The following is a 16,647-nucleotide window of genomic DNA, read 5'->3' on the forward strand; positions in this document are numbered from 1 at the left end:
GACTTATTATGATATATTAGGTTGTATTTTTTATAAGGGTTAAATACGATTTTAGTCCATGTGCTTTACACTTTAGATAAAATAATTTCTAAACTTTACCATTGAATTTTATAGTATCAAAACTTTTAACTTTGATTAAATCGAAGATAATGCATTAGCTGACAATTTAGCCAATTATGATGTCATGAGACATACGGTAAGTTTTCGTCTCTCCTTCAACTCTCTAAGTATGTGATTGCTCTTTTCTCTTTGAATCGTTCAAGTTTTCCATTTATTAGACACTAATTTATCTCCGTTAATTCTTATTCTCATTGTAATTTGTTATATATATATATATATATATATATATATATATAGTCTTTATTTATTTTATAGGAAAGTGGCTTTTGATATTTTTATTTCTGTCCTTGTAATTCCTAATTAGTTTTCTCTCTTTGTAAAAGATATTCATCTTCCATACATACGAGAATAATCAATAAAATTGAGATACTGTACTCCTCTTTTTCTTCAAATAAAACTTTGATCGAATCAACCCATTCATTAAAAAACGGTTACAAATCTGTTGAATTATTATGTTATCACCAATATTGAAAGACTATAATATATCATTTAAAAAAAAAATTATATTAATACTAAAATTATAAAAACATTCCAACGAAACTAGAATTTTGAGAACTTTGGACGAAGTCTGTGCAAGTTAGACGAAGAATAATAAGTAAAGAGGTTGCCGCGGAAAAGTCCGAAATGGGTAATTAAGTGACACATTTGACTTGACATGTATATATGTATTTATGATGTATGTACAGGTGAAAGCGAGAGAGGGCGGTCGCATTCGAAGATGATCTACAAACCGTTGACATGTTAAAACACAAAAAAGTCAAAGTGCTGGTCCCTAAAAATTAAATAAGCAGCCCATAATTTTTTAAGAGGTCGTGGTCGGGACTGTGGTAGATTATAACACACGGTTGGGTCGGGAGTTTTTCATGCATGTGGTTCTTTTGTCGATAGTAATGTTATACGCCACCTTCATTTAATTTTTATCTTCTTATTAAAATGTAATATATTTATCACAAATAATAATTTAATAAAAATTTATTTAATTATAATAATATGTCACATTTTATATAATTAAATAATAATATAATATATATAACTTTTCGATTATGCAAGACCACAACCACCTCCACGAGTCCATTAATGTCCATCAGTCATGTGATCATGACCATCACTTTTTTCAACAACTTTCTCTTTTGATGTGGACATCTTTTTCTTTTCCATTTTTTCTCTATGGTGCAAATAAATGTGCACGTTCTAACTTTATGTTTTATGGGCAAGTTTCACACATTTTGTACATCCTAACAAAAATCTCATCGAGGTATAATAAAAAAGTAAAAAGACAAAATTGAGAAGCAAAGCTATAAGCATCGTGCGGCACATAAAACACTAACTATATTAGTGGGCAATTTTTTTATTGTTTATGTAAACAGTACATTAATAATAACAAAAAGTTACCTTCTTTTTTATTGGGTGCAATCTTTGTGTGTTCATCGTTTACGTAAAGCTAGATTCGGTCTTTCTTTTTTAGTTATTTGAACGCTAAGATGAAAGTTGTCGCGAAGGCGATTAATACAATGATAGAATGATATGGAACATATTATGTTGAAGCATAAAATCGCCCAATAGGTTGAAACGAGAAAAAGATTCATCCACACGGTTTGGGCGATGGTACAGTTTTCATACGTACATTCATAACAATAACTAGAAAAAGAATGCAAGAAATGTAAATAGAGAATGAGATATAGATTTACGTGGTTCAGTACAGTACCCATATTCACGGGTTATTTGGAAGATAAATCAACTATGATAAAAGTATTTTATAGTATCTCATTGTCTCTCATATGTTTCTGTATAATGAAAATCGGAAACCTCTTTAGCCTAAAGAATAGCGTGTAAAGGATTGCACTGTTAAGGATTTTGAAAAACTGAATACTTTTATTTCTATTCACCTCAGTATATATAAATACAATCCAAGAGCTTTACAAGAATTATGTAACTGAAAAATAACATTTACAGCAAGAATAAAAACTATTAACTACATAAGAATAAAACCAATTCTTGTGATCAAGCTTAGCATAAAATCTGAGACTGAAGGCGATTCTTGTGATCAAGTTTAGCATAAAATCTGGGAATGAAATTTGGAGTGATTTATTGTTTTGTTGACTTTTGCATATTTTGAGCATCTTCCTTAATATGCCCCGGCAAGAACGGGCTCCTATCAGTGAGGCTGATCTTGTTTCTAAGATAATCAGTACATTGGCGTGAGAGGGGCTTGGTGAGTAAACCTGCAAGTTGATCATTTGTATGAACATGCTGAACATGAAGAACATTCTTTTCAACCAAATCTTGCACAAAGTGAATGTCGATTTGAATATGTTTCATCCTTGAGTGCTGGACTGGGTTAAAGCTTAGGTGTGGTGCTCCCAAATTGTCACAAAGTAATAGTGGTGACTGTTTTAATGAAAACTTCATTTCATGAAACAAAGAAAGTATCCACATGGACTCAGCTGCAGTTGTTGCTAAAGCTCTATACTCAGCTTCGGTCGACGATCTGGCAATGTCACGTTGTGTTTTTGAGATCCACGAAATGGGGGTTGTGCCAAGTAGAATAAGATAAGCTGATGTAAGTTTTCTGTCATCCAAGTTACTTGCCTAGTCAGCATTCGAGAAGCAAGTGAGGGCTGGATTCACTGATTTGGTGATATTAATACCATGAAAAATGGTATTCTTCAAGTAACGTAACAGCCTTTTTGTTGATGTCCAGTGAATCGTTGTTGGGCAGTGCATGAACTGAGAAAGTTTATTTACTGCAAAACTTAAATCAGGCTGAGTTAATGACAAGTATTGCAATGCACCAATAACTTTTTGATATTCCGTAGCATCAACTTTTGAGGAGCCATCAACCAGCTTGAGAGGGACAGAAGTGGACAGGGGTGTTGTGACATCCTTGGCACCATCCATACTAGTTTTAGCAAGGATATTCCGGATATATTTATGCTAAGATAAAAATAAACCATCCTTTGTAGGAATAACCTCAACACCAAGAAAGAAGTGTGATGGTCCCAAATCTTTGAGGTAAAATTTTTGTCCAAGTTGATCAATAACACTTGCTACAAAGGTCGAGGTATTTCCTGTGATAATCAAATCATCGATATATACCAAGTAGTAGACAAGTATAGAATCTTTAGAAAACACAAAGAGTGATGAATCAGATTTTGCATTGATAAATCCAAACTCTAACAGTGCTTGTTTGAGGGCTGAGTACCAAGCACGAGGTGCTTGTTTCAAACCATATATTGCCTTTCAATGACAACATACATGAGTTGGCTTTTCAAGATCCAGAAACCCGGGTGGTTGTTTCATATACACCTTTTCCGTGAGATGCCCATGAAGAAATGTATTGTTTACGTCTAATTGCCTCAAGGACCAATCATGCATCACAACAAGTGTTAAAATAGTGCATATGGTGACTGGTTTAACTACAGGACTGAATGTCTCTTTGTAATCCAGACCGGGTCTCTGATTAAACCTTTTTGCAACAAGCCTTGCTTTAAACCAATCAATTGAACCATCAGAATGTCTCTTAATCCTAAACACCCACTTACAACTGATAAGATTGCAGTGTTTTGGTGGTGGAACCAGTTGCCATGTATCATGTTTCAAGAGGGCAGTTAGTTCAGATGACATGGCATCACGCCAGCGTGAATCAGAGAGTGCTTCAGTGACACTCGTGGGTTCTATAGAAGGAGGGACTGGGTGCTTAGTGACCAAGAAAGATTTTTTTGGCTTGTAAATTTGATTCATGGATCTGGTGGTCATTTTGTGAGTGCGCACATCAAAATTTGAAGATATCTCAGGTTCATGCATTTCTAAAGCTGGGATGGTTTGCAAAACCAAAAAAGAAGAAGAAGGTACACTTACCTATGGTGAAGTCGGCGTAGGAGAGGACTCATTCGCAGGCGATGTTAAAGGAACGGTACCCACGGCTAGAGAGTCATGAGCTTGGATAGGGATCATGCGAATTTTTGACAAGGAAATGATAGCATCTGAAGATTGAGAGGCACCCGAAATCTGAGAGGATGAATATGAGAATTTAGATTTGGAAGTGGCGAAAGGGAAAGTTCCCTCATCAAAGAGCACATGCCGAGAGTGATAAAACTTTCTGGTTTTGGGCTCAACGCATATGTATGCGTTTTGGGAGAGTGAGTAGCCTAGAAATATACACGGTTGGGCCTTGGGTTGGAGTTTATGAGTATTGTAAGGCCTAGTTAAAGGATAACATAGACAACCAAATTGCTTAAGCTTCATGTAGTTGGGTTTTTGCTTAAACAATTTTTCAAATGGGGATTGATTTTGCAACGCAAGAGTCGGCATTCTATTTATGAGATGCACAGCTGTTTGAAAAGCATATGGCCAATATGAGAGAGGCATGTGAGCATCAGTGAGAAGTATAAGTCCAGTTTCAACAAGATGACGGTGTCATCTTTCAGACATGCCATTTTGTTGGGGAGTGTGTGGAGCAGTAGTGTAATGACTAATGCCATGAACGGACAAGTAAGATTTTAACCCAATGTATTCACCTCCATTATCCGAGTAAATGCTCTTTATTTTGGTGTTAAATCTATTTTCCACAAGATTTCGAAATTGTGGAAAAATCTATTGAACACTTGATTTATGAGACATAGGATAAAGCCATATGTATTTGGTAAAATGGTCAACAAAAATGATGTAATATTTCGAACCATCAATACCAATTTCATGAGACAGACCCCAAACATCAGTATAAATTAATTCCATGGGAGTAGTGCTAGTGAGATCACGAGAATTAAAAGATTGACGATGAGCTTTATTTTGAGCACATGAAGAACAAAGAGATGAATGCCCAGTTTTATTTGTGGGTAATGAAAAAGCATTAATCAAATGGTGGACAATTTTTTATGAGGGATGACCAAGTCTTCTGTGCCATCCATCAGTGGTGGTACGTTCATGAACATAGGCAACCGCATTTTGGAAGGCATAGCTAGTTTCTCCTGAAATGGGTACACGCCATCTTCACATTCGCCTTTGAGTAGTATCCCCCCGTGATCCGATCCTTCACAAAAAAATAAGATGGATGAAACTCAAGAAAAACATTGTTTTGCTTTGTGAAATGGTGAACAGAAATGAGATCTTTTTTAATTGTGGGAACACAAAGTGTATCACATAAATGAAAGACACAATTAGGCGAAGAGAAAATTAATGGACCAACATGAGATACGGGCAAACCTGAACCATCACCAATTACCACTTCATCGGTACCATCATAGTCCGAGTGAATGGACAAATTTGAGAGATCAGTGGTCATATTGTGAGATGCAGCAGAGTCAACGAGCCATTTTTTATTTTTTTCCTTGCGAGGTAGAGGTACAATTTGTTGTAGGTTCAACAAAATTCATCTTGGGACAGTTTTTGGCCGTATGGCCCATTTGATTACACCACTAACATTTGGGCTTATATTTACGAAAGCCCGAATTTGAAGACCCACTTTTGTTGTTGTTGGCACAGCTCTTGTTGTTGTAAGAGCGATTGGTGGACTTGTGCATTCCAGAGTTGCTTTCTTGCCGATGAGTGGAGTTTACTGTTGCAACCAAAGGTGCTATCGATTGAAGTTCCAGCCGGCGAATATAGCTTTCATGTCCTACCAGAAGGTCATGAATTTCTTCAAACTTTAGAGAAGTTTCACGAGCGCGAATTGAAGCTGCAATTTCTCGAAACTTAGGACCCAATCCGTTAAGGATGTAAAGAGTCAAGTCATCATCCGAGACAGGATGATCAATAATGCGTCCTGTCTCGGATTGCACTGCTAAGGATTTTGAAAAACTGAATACTTTTATTTCTATTCACCTCAGTATATATAAATACAATCTGAGAGCTTTACAAGAATTATGTAACTGAAAAATAACATTTACAACAAGAATAAAAACTATTAATTACATAAGAATAAAACCGATTCCTGTGATCAAGCTTAGCATAAAATCTGGGAATGAAATTTGGAGTGATTTATTATTTTGTTGACTTTTGCATATTTTGAGCATTTTCCTTAATATAGCATCCCCCATTGCTAGGTCGAAGATGATGCCTCGTTGAAGACCCCCATAAGTTCCCCTTTCCTTTCTGCCAAATCCCCGTTTTATTAAGCCTTTGTCAGTTGATGAGGAATTTGACTTTATGTCACTTTATCCTCTTTTTCACGTTTGACTTTCATTGCGTATCTGACCATCCTACCTCAGCCTTAGTTTCTTGTCTCATCTCTTTCCTTATATTTTTCACTCACCTTGGAGATTACGTTTTGCTGGCATGGGTATGATGATCTTGGACCTGGTAATTTTACCATACACATTATTTTGATTGTAGTGGAGATACTAGGGGCCACAAGTTGCAAATATATCACAATTGTTGTAGCGATATATTAGATATATCACGTGGGGTGGATCTTCGATCATTTTTTGTAAAAAAAGTTTTACTCATCATTCTTACATTACATACTTTTATTTTTTTTTCCTTAGCAAGTGTATGATGTAGAGATGATGAGTAGAAGAACTCATTTAATTTAAAAAGAATAAAAATAATAAAAATAAAAAATCAAATCTGATATGCAATGTAGGCAGTTGGATAGAAGAACTCTTCTGATAAACAACCGCCCAGGCTAGATCAATGCTAGAGAGGCGGCCATACCTCAATGGTCGGACCATCCTAATGGTGTGGCTATTTAAAAAAAAATTAAATAAATCTTTGAAAAACAATCTATTGTGAGGTAGCTTTTTGAAAAAATCGAAGAATAGATCCTTAAGCGACACTTTACGGTAAAAGGTTGGGTTTTACATTTTACGCCACTAACCTCAATAGACAAGGCTATAGTCAACTTTAATTAATTAATCATTTTTTATTAATTAAATTTGGTTTTATTATATCTATGGGAAATGCCACTTTAGTCGCTATCCAAAAAATATACCCATTTTTTTTTATATACTTTATTGTTAAGGAAATATTTTTAAATAAATTTATGATTTTTTTTAAATGTTTAAAGGGGTTTAAGAAATATTTGAAAAAAGAAAAAGAAAAGAAAACTGTACTCCTCGATACAAAAATTCGGTAGAGCTCTCGGTCCTAACACCATCCTATATCTATTATATTAGGTATTATTACTTATTAAATTGACGTGATGCTCACGCGCGTCAATATCATGTTAATCAATGCACAATTTTCATTGTTTTGAAAAAAAATAGATCGAAATAGACAACCACGTGACGCTACTACATTAGTTTGTATGCACAAATGGTAGTGGATGTTGTAACCCAAACATGCATTTTCCATTAAGGTTTTATGTTGAAGTAATTTCAAGAATCTTTTGTTTTGGGTCCTAAGTTGTTAGGATTTTTTGGGGTTCTCAAACGTAGATGTCATATCATCTATGATTTACAATATTAAAACAAAGCATATAAGGATCAAAAATAGTTAAAAGATGTCTTGATCATGAGTGCAACCTTTAAAGTAATTTGGCATTTGAGTAGTGAGATATTCTTCTAAGGTATTCTGTGAATAATAATGAAAATAATAATAATAGAATATTGAATAGTAGTGAATAGTAATAAAAAGTAAGTAAAAAGTAATAATAAAATAATAATAATAATGAGATATTCTAAAAATACTAAGATCATACCCAAACCCCTCCAGGCTCAAGTTTTCACCCCCAAGATATAGATTTTATTGAGTCATTTTTCTTTTCCTACACAGATCTCACCCTCTTTTTTTCAACATGTAATGTGTTCAACATAATAAATAAACCCATGGGCCTTTCAGAGATAATAACCCAAATCCAGAGATAATAACCCAAATCCAAAGCAAACATGATATTGATGGCTATGCATGATTGATGATAGGACACTGTTAATCTTTTGCCTTTCCCTTATCTGCCAAGGCAAGAATGGTGTGGTGGATGATCAGTTGGAAATTACAGCTTCAAAGCTTCAACATACAAAGAGGTATTGGTGAAGTTTCTATGCTCATTCCAGCAGTCAGCCAGATTCGTTTAGGAATTTTCTGAGGATGCAAACTGGCCTAAGAGTAGAAAACAAATTCTTTACAGTTTACACAACTGGTATTTGTTGTACATGGTTTAGGAGCATTCATGGGCTTCAGAGGACACACTTGGGGGTAGTTTCTTTTCTTCAAAATCCCCTGAAAATGAAGGGCCCTCAACATCATAAATAAAAAAGTGAAATGTAATAATTGTTACTCCAACATCTTTAGTTTGCCAATGAAGGGCTAGCTGTATATATATTAATGCTTTACATTCTTAAGCCTTTCCTGCTTTTCCTTCAGCTAAACTTGCAATTGCCCCCTCTCTCACTCTCTCTCTCTCTCTCTCTCTCTCCAATGGGTGCCTTTGATACCAGAAGTGGTAATTCTAAGGGGAAAATGGTGGCTGGGTTTCATGTGGATTACCTGAGATGGTGCATGGGCCAGTCAAAATGTTGGTCTGATGGCTAGCTACAGTGATACATCGGCGGACGGCAATACAATGATGCGGCATGTGGCTATTATTTGTAGGTGGACAGATGGCGGTAAACTCGACATTTTTCTCTAACAAAATTGGAGGAAAATGGAGGATTTTGAATAAGAAAAACGGAAATAAAATGTTGAAGGCTGATTTTGGGACCTATCAGCTGACAAAACCGATACAAATTTTTGGTCTGGAAAAGTGTGTAAATACATCAACTCAGCCCAAAAAAAGAATATCTAAAAATATGATATTTGTATCTTGCCGGAGCTTGGAACACTGGCTATTCATCATCTTAACACATTACACATTACATACTATATATTACATTTTTTTTTAATTTTTTAATTTTTTTTAGTTTTATTCTTCTTAAATTAATTGAATATTTCTATTCATCATCTATATATTACATATTTGATAAGAGACAAAATTAAAAAATTATATGTTGTGTGTGATGTAAGGATAGATGAATAGAATTCCTTTCATGACATATGTTAGGAAGAGATTCCATGTTGAGAGAGTTGAAAAAGCACCATTTCATTTAAATGTTGTGTACATCTCCCATTTTCTGTAGACATTGCTTTAGACAAAAGACTCATTTTTTCTATTTTCGGATGTAAGTATTTTTCAGAACATGAAGAGGATCCTTATCCCGCGGAAGGTTTCGATGGTTGGCGATGAAGGTTTTCTTTTTGGGTGAGAAAGTTTGGCAGAGAGAGATTGTTTACAGAAAGCTTAAAGCCACCGTTTATAGCGTCCACATGCTTACAATATCCTCACATTGTAGAATACTTTATACAGCAGAAGTTGAAGAAAGCAAAGATGTCTTCATCGCTGCTATTATCACAACAGATCAACATATCTCTATAAATAATCGCCAAAATGTATCATCACTTAAGAAATCAGCTGGAATGTTCACGAGATTGGAGATAAGAGAGCTGAATACTGTAGGCTTCTTTAAGCTCTGCCAAAACCTCTGCAATTGCTGGTCTCTGTGATGCATCTCTTTCTACTGATCTCACAGCAATCAAGACTGCCTTTCTCATACTCTTCACGTCGAAAGTTCCCATTAGGCTGTCATCAACAATCTCAAATGCCCCTGCCTGTAAGTAGGGCTTGGCCTGCACTTGGGAATCCCCAAACAACTCAATGAGAGAATATATAAACAGCAGTCTTTTATGCCATCACATAGACCATATTTAGAATTTATCAGGAGTTGCTCCGACTTCCTAACAAGCAGAATAGCAATAAACACGACCAGGAAAGAATAATTGTGGAATTATAGCCACTTGTTCTTGCAATGTTGCGCTTACATACTAAAGGTAAATTAGACTATGATGAATTGTTAAAGAATTACAGGGAACATCTATGTTCTGTTTACTTGTAAGGTAGAATATTGTCGTTTTAAAAGGAATTTCAGCTTACCCATAACACCAAATTGAATGAATCGGGAGTTCCCGAGTGACTCAAAGGTTCTCTTCCACAGATGAGCTCCAAGAGAACAACCCCAAAGCTATAGACGTCACTTTTCTCAGTCAGCTGTCGGGTGGAATAGTATCTGCACACAATATGAACTTGACTTCATAGTTATCAATAAAAAATAATTATCTTCTGTCTTGTTTTATTTTCTTGTTTTGGAAAACTTACTCTGGATCCAGATACCCAGCAGTTCCTTTGACAATAGTTGTGACATGAGTTGCGTCTGCCTGGGTGATTTGTTTTGAGAGGCCAAAGTCACAAACCTTGGCATTCACTTCCTCGTCCAAAAGGATATTACTGCACTTCACATCACGGTGTATGATTCGTGGTTCATTTCCATTGTGTAGATAGTCCAATCCTTCAAAAGAAACAAGACTCAGAAATAGTCATTTGTCTTCTTCAATAGTAACTATGGCATGTTAATAGCTCATTTCTCTTTAATGTATGATCTTGTAGTCGTCTAGTTTTCCATGGTATTGCTTATGGCTACTCGTAGTCATGTACTTGTTACAAAACACACAGGTGGCTACTTATGTAGATGATGAATGATAGAGCATTATCCTCAAAACCGTTACATGTCTACTCAAATAGCTGCCCAAAATGCAGTACACTACTTTAGTGAGATACACTTTGTCTAAATGGTAGAAACATTTTGCAATGTGTTTTCCCATTTCTCTATCATTACATTCAACAGTTTCCATGTTAGCACTATATCTATATTATCTAGTATGGTAAGCTCTGTTAAGCGTTACATTTTGATTATGGAATAACAACATAGTCTTTAAGCTTTCATGTTTCTTGATGGTAACTCAGATTTTCATGTTTCTTTCAGATGAAATCGTGATTGTTTTCCTATGTAGTCTTGAAGGCTGATGATAGAGTAGAGATACCTTTTGCAGCATCGACAGCAATTTTCAGTCTGCGAACCCAGCTTAATGAAGCTTTTTTACAGTTTGGACCTGAAAGTAACATAATCAATATCAACAGGAAGTTTCTCACAAAAGTAAAATTGTTCCCAAATTGGTATCATGCATAACATACCATAAAGGCGATCAGCCAATGATCCTCCAGGAAGATACTCATAGACTAGTATTTGCTGCTTTGATTCGTGACAGAATCCTTCCAAACATACAAGATTTTGATGGCGAATTTGTGACAGTAGAGACACCTAAAAACATTCCACAATATTGAAAAACGGTTAGGCAACAACAATGCAAGAGAATAGTGTCTATTCAACAGGAAGAAATTTATTTTCCTCACTACTCCATGATCTGGAAAATTGCACTTGAATAGTTCAGTGGGTGAACCTCATTCATAAAAGAATCAGCCCCAAGTTGGCTTTTATCAGACCGCACTTTCACAGCTACTATTTTGCCATCTGGAAGCTTTCCAAGGTAAACAGATCCGAAACTACCACGGCCTATGACCTCCTTGAAGTTGTTAGTAGCTGCTTTGATTTCTTTGTAGGAAAAGACTTTTGCTGCATTCCAGTTTCTAATCTCTATTGCACCCTCTAATAATGAAAATAATGCCTGTATAAGAATTAAGTAAAGGACATCAATGTGCACTAACGAGGTAAACTTTTACATACTTGATGCATATGTGACTTCAGTTCTCTTTTTCTTCATGAATAAGAATACTGTAAGAGAAATAAAGAGAAGTGCAAGAATGGCTCCACCAACTGCACCAGCTATAACTGCTACATGATCTTGTTTGGTGCGCTTTTTTGGGGGGAATGCTGTAACTTGTGGTGTCTCAATGGAAGGGTTGGATGAAACGTCATTACATGACATTGTGGAGAAGGAAAGGCACAAATTCCCTGACGTTCTGAACAAAATCAATGCATCAGAATGATAAAAATACAAGCATAAATGAAACAATACCAATTCTGTACCTAATTTCCAAAGCTTCTTTGTTCAAAGACTCTGGTAGGGTACCTTGTAGTTTGTTGTTCTCCAGATTCCTGTAGAATGCAGGATAGGACAAGAGAGATGTTATCTAAATCAGAAACATAATATTTTGTATATCACTAATTGAGTCTAATCCATTTTGATGTTCACTTACAATAAGTGAAGGTCCACCAACTCTCCCAAGCTGTCAGGAACTATTCCCTGTAAACTATTATTTTGCAAGTCCCTGTAGAAAAAGAAGAGCAGCAAATATAGAGGAGATGGTGAAAGGAAGCAACATCAGTACCACCTTTCGGGTCCATATGTTGGTCTAGAAACAGAATGCAACTTACAAAATTTGAAGGCTGACCAAGTTCTCCAACTCTGAACCAAAGGATGTGAGCTCGTTGAAACTCAGGTTCCTGAAAGTTCCATTTCAAGTGACAATTGCCATTTTTTCTTTTGAAAGGGATAAAAAAGGTGAGGAATACTACAAAGAGGTCTTACAAATTCTCAAGCCGTTGCAAGCTACCAAAGTTCTGTATCTCTCCAGTAATGGATGTGTTATGCAAATCCCTGGGGCATAACAGCATAAAGATAATAAGAAACTGAGTGTGAGCAAACGTAAATTACTTTAAGGCAGTTTCCTGGGGTTAAAATACTTACAGTGTTTTAAGATCCAACAAGTCACCAAATGTGGGGCTAATTGACCTCAGATTGATGTCTGAAAGTTCCCTAAAATGAAAGCCCATATCATGAGATCAATTGAGGATAAATAGACCAAAGATTTAAAACAAACATACATTTTTTATGTACATACAAAGATGTAACAAGGCTTCCTTCACAGCCAATATGATCCCATGGTGAAGGAGAGCATGGATCATCTTGCCATCCCAGATCTAAACCTGTGGACTGCTGAATAACCTGAAGTGCCGAAACTGCAAGAAAGTTTGACAGACCACTAGATTCATGTAGACTTTCCTAGCAACTGGAATCAATTAAAATCAAGTATGCACAACCAAAAGGTCAATGGCACCTGTGGTTGAGGAAGCTTCCTGTGGAATACCAACTATCTCGTACACTTCAATTGCATTGACTTGAGGATAGTAACTGATACTTTTCAGTGTGAGGTTCAAACTCTTAATCTCCTTCTGAGTAAAGTATAGGGCACTGACATCTGATATTTTTATAGTATAGTTTGATTGTATAACATCTCCATTAATGATTACATCAAATGAAGGGGACACAGGAACAATCCCAGCAAAATAAAGGGCAATGAAGTAGTCCCCAAGGGTATCCAGAGGAAGGTTATATGTCAACACATTCCTTCTTGCCAAAACTCGTGCAGTTTGAAGAACAGCAACAGGGGGATCCTCCCCAAGACTAGACACATTGAAGTTCTGTTGAATCGCAAACCCCGCGGACACGTGAAAGGGCATAAAGTTTTGATCAGCATCCCATATACGATCATATGGATCCAAAGGATACCTACAGATACCACAAAGTTACTAACCCATCTCTGAAAATCACATGAATCATCCAAGCTTTATATGTCAAAATAAATTGAATGTTTATACCGCAACGAGCCATTGGCATAGCCACAATTGATTCGATAACTCTTCCTGAGTGAATTATTGGGGGAATCTCCCACTCCACTTGCATAAGCTCCTTGAGGTAGTGGTCTTATTTCAAGTGAAGAAATGACAGGAGATCCGCCATCTGGAATAGCATGCAAACAGAAGGAGAGAGTGTCCTTACTAACTGGCCAAATAAACTCTTCTGTCCATGGATCGTTAGTAGTGAGGTTTATGGTGCTGGTAATAGCTGTCCCAAGAGAAACAGAAAATGCAGGGGGTTTCCCACGTCCATCATAGTTCCGGTAAAGAAACTTTGCTCTTACAAGTACTAAAGAGGAAGCATTATTTACAGGGACTCTGTGACAATTTCGACCTTGAGTATCCGGGAAAAACCGAATTGGGTCATTAAACGAGGTGGTGATGTTCCCTGTGCTTACATATTCATCGTCGGGGACCCATGATATGTTCGATGAATCAGTATAACCAGTTGTTCCACCACAAGATATACTCAAGAAACCTGTCCCATATATGCACAGTAATAATTAAGCAACGTTTGAGCTCAAAACAATGTTAGATTCTGTTTGGGAACAATATTCATAGTTAATGTCAATCATGAGCTATAAAAACAAAGCCCTAGTATTTGACTTTGGCAATATATAATGCGGTCCGCATATAATTTCACTTGTACGAAATCTATATCGAACAAAATGATCTACTTTCCAAGGACTCAGCATAATGCAAGGGATAAATGAGTTGTAGTTTCCACTTTACGTAATATACAGAATTGGCACTAACAGTCGCTTTTCAGAGAAACCGAATGAGAGAAATGAAGGCATGACGTTTTTGTAATACATAATTCAAGAAACTTTTTTCAAAACTCCAACACCAAACAAGATTGACAAGAGTAAAGATTTCCAGGTTCCAAACGTTAGACTGATAAAACAAAACGTACCATCTTTGTCACAGAAACCACTAACCCAAAAGCCGCAGAACAGAAAGAAGCCGACCCAAAAACACCGCATATTCATCAACTCAGACCCCATCGACAACTTTTAAGTACTTTTGTTATATCTCAGAACCGAAGAGAAACCCCACAGAGACATCCAAAAACGCCATGACTCGAAGTTCTTGATCCATTATCTTCTGCTGCAGCTAAAGAAAAAGAAAGGGAAAAGATGGGGGTAGTGGCAAATCATTGTTTCTTTGGTGGGCAGTGACAGATTTGTTGAGAGGCTAGGTAATGAGTAAAAGTGGGTTCTTTCTTTCTTTAGTTTGAAGCTGTAAAGGAAAAGAGCTCTAACGGTAATGGATGATGGTACGAAGGGAGTGATTATTAAGCATGCTGAGTGTGGGTGGTAATGATTATGGTTTTTCGTTAGTGATGAGAACATTACTATTGCTGCTGCTGCAGTAGCTGTGGCAGCAATTGAAAAGCAGTACTTGCAGAGGAGAAAAAATCGTGCAAGTTGCTGATTAAGAAGAACATGACAGACATGCATACGTTCTATCTAGTGTACTAGTTTTAGTGAGTCTAATAATATAACATCCATATATATATATATTTGGAAGGAAATTTTTTGAATATGATTCAATCTGAATTTAGTTAAGTGCTAATACGGGTATGAACACTTCAGCATTAAAAGTTAAAAACTTACAAAGTCAAAAAAAAAAAAAAAAAACCAACCAAACAAACAAACTTAGGCGTGAAGGACACTATACGATAATTTGATGTAGCAAGATTTCCCAGAAAACGATCATTTTATACATTCAAAGAAGTGAAATTTTCAAGGGGAAGAACTTTTCCTAAAAGTTTTTTTTTAGTAAAGATATTACTTTAGTACTGAAAATAAAAAATTACTCTCCCAAACTTTTTCTAGCTAGTGTCAAGGTATTCTCAAGTATTTTTAGAATATAACACTATTATTTATTATTTTATTATTATTTTTTACATATTTTTTATTATTATTTTTTACTATTCAATATTCTATTTTTATTTTTTCATTATTTTTTCACTACTATTCACTGAATATCTCAAAATACCTTACCATCCAAACCTAACAAATTGGTGGAAGATGCATAGGATGCTTGGTTGACCGGCACCGACTCAATGATTTTTTTTTTTTTTTTTTTTAATTAGTGTTCTTTTTAGCTTTGCTTACAATTTCATTCTCAACATGATCAATAATTTCACCGCCCAGAATGCACTCGAACGATTAGCTAGCTTGTTGTCGTTCTTGCTCATGCATTAATAATGGTTGATGTTTTACCCAACTGAAAAAGTATTGAAGAATTTACTAGCGATCACAAATTCAACTCTTTTTTTTTTCTCTTTCTGATTAATAAATTTGATCAATAGCCCTTTGTGGTTTCGATAGGTTAAAATTCGCTCTTTGTGCAATGTTTTTTAAGGAATAATAATATTATGATTCTGTATCATGACAATTTTTTAATCAACTCCCTCTTTATAAATTTTTTTCAATTTTAATAATTAGAAAAACACGTTACACTCCGTCCGTAAGACTATCATATATAAAATTCATTTTCTTTATTTTTCAAAATTAAAATCAATGGGAGGAAAGGCCGTTACTCCCTACCAACTACCTAGTTCTAGCCAAGTCTAGCCACCCCATGGTTGGAGGATTCGATTACAATCCGTCCACGGTCCACCTTATGGTGGCTAAGGTCTGATCGCAATGAGCGGCTTGACCACCATAGGGCGACCGACGGTCTCGTTTAGATATAAAAAATATTTCATCTCATCTAATTTTATCTTATCTCATTATTACAATTTTTTTAAAGTCTCGTTTGTTTTCGTAGATGAGATAATATGAGTTAAGATAACAGTTAAATAAAATATTGTTAGAATATATTTTTTTAAATTATTTTTATTTTAGGATTTGAAAAAGTTGAATTATTTATTTTATTTTGTGTGAAAATTTGAAAAAATTATAATAATTAAATGAAACGAGATAAAAAGTTTTGTGAAAGTGAACGAGACCTAAATTTTCACACAAAATAAAATAAATAACTCAACTTTTTTAAATTTCAAAACAATAATAATATTAAAAAATAATATTTTATTTCACTTTCATCTCAACTCATCTTA

The 16,647-nt window shown here is 35.4% G+C and overlaps 1 protein-coding gene across 1 annotated transcript; it reads right to left on the reverse strand.

Moving 5' to 3' along the window:
* Positions 1-9,308: 9,308 nt before the first annotated feature.
* On the reverse strand, positions 9,309-14,819 carry LOC121252997 (probable LRR receptor-like serine/threonine-protein kinase At5g48740). Its single transcript, XM_041152871.1, has 16 exons — positions 14,494-14,819; positions 13,542-14,058; positions 13,001-13,452; positions 12,785-12,902; positions 12,631-12,699; positions 12,472-12,540; positions 12,318-12,386; positions 12,140-12,211; positions 11,970-12,038; positions 11,667-11,902; positions 11,383-11,588; positions 11,117-11,243; positions 10,966-11,034; positions 10,244-10,433; positions 10,022-10,154; positions 9,309-9,717 (listed from the first exon to the last, which is right to left on the reverse strand). The coding sequence occupies exons 1-16, from the start codon at positions 14,582-14,584 to the stop codon at positions 9,499-9,501; spliced, it is 2,706 nt and encodes a 901-aa protein (XP_041008805.1). The 5' UTR covers positions 14,585-14,819; the 3' UTR covers positions 9,309-9,498.
* Positions 14,820-16,647: the final 1,828 nt, after the last annotated feature.

This window comes from Juglans microcarpa x Juglans regia, chromosome 2S (assembly GCF_004785595.1).
Source record: "Juglans microcarpa x Juglans regia isolate MS1-56 chromosome 2S, Jm3101_v1.0, whole genome shotgun sequence".
Lineage (NCBI taxonomy): Eukaryota > Viridiplantae > Streptophyta > Magnoliopsida > Fagales > Juglandaceae > Juglans > Juglans microcarpa x Juglans regia.

What these genes read in the sequence shown, in the direction of transcription:
- LOC121252997 (XM_041152871.1), bottom strand. Translation starts at nt 14,584, where the DNA reads ATGGGGTCTGAGTTGATGAATATGCGGTGTTTTTGGGTCGGCTTCTTT. An exon ending in TTGGTGGACCTTCACTTATT is followed by an intron (nt 12,039 to 12,139) that starts GTAAGTGAACAT and finishes TGCATTCTACAG; the next exon opens with GAATCTGGAGAACAACAAAC. An exon ending in TGCTGTCGATGCTGCAAAAG is followed by an intron (nt 10,434 to 10,965) that starts GTATCTCTACTC and finishes TTTCTTTTGAAG; the next exon opens with GATTGGACTATCTACACAAT.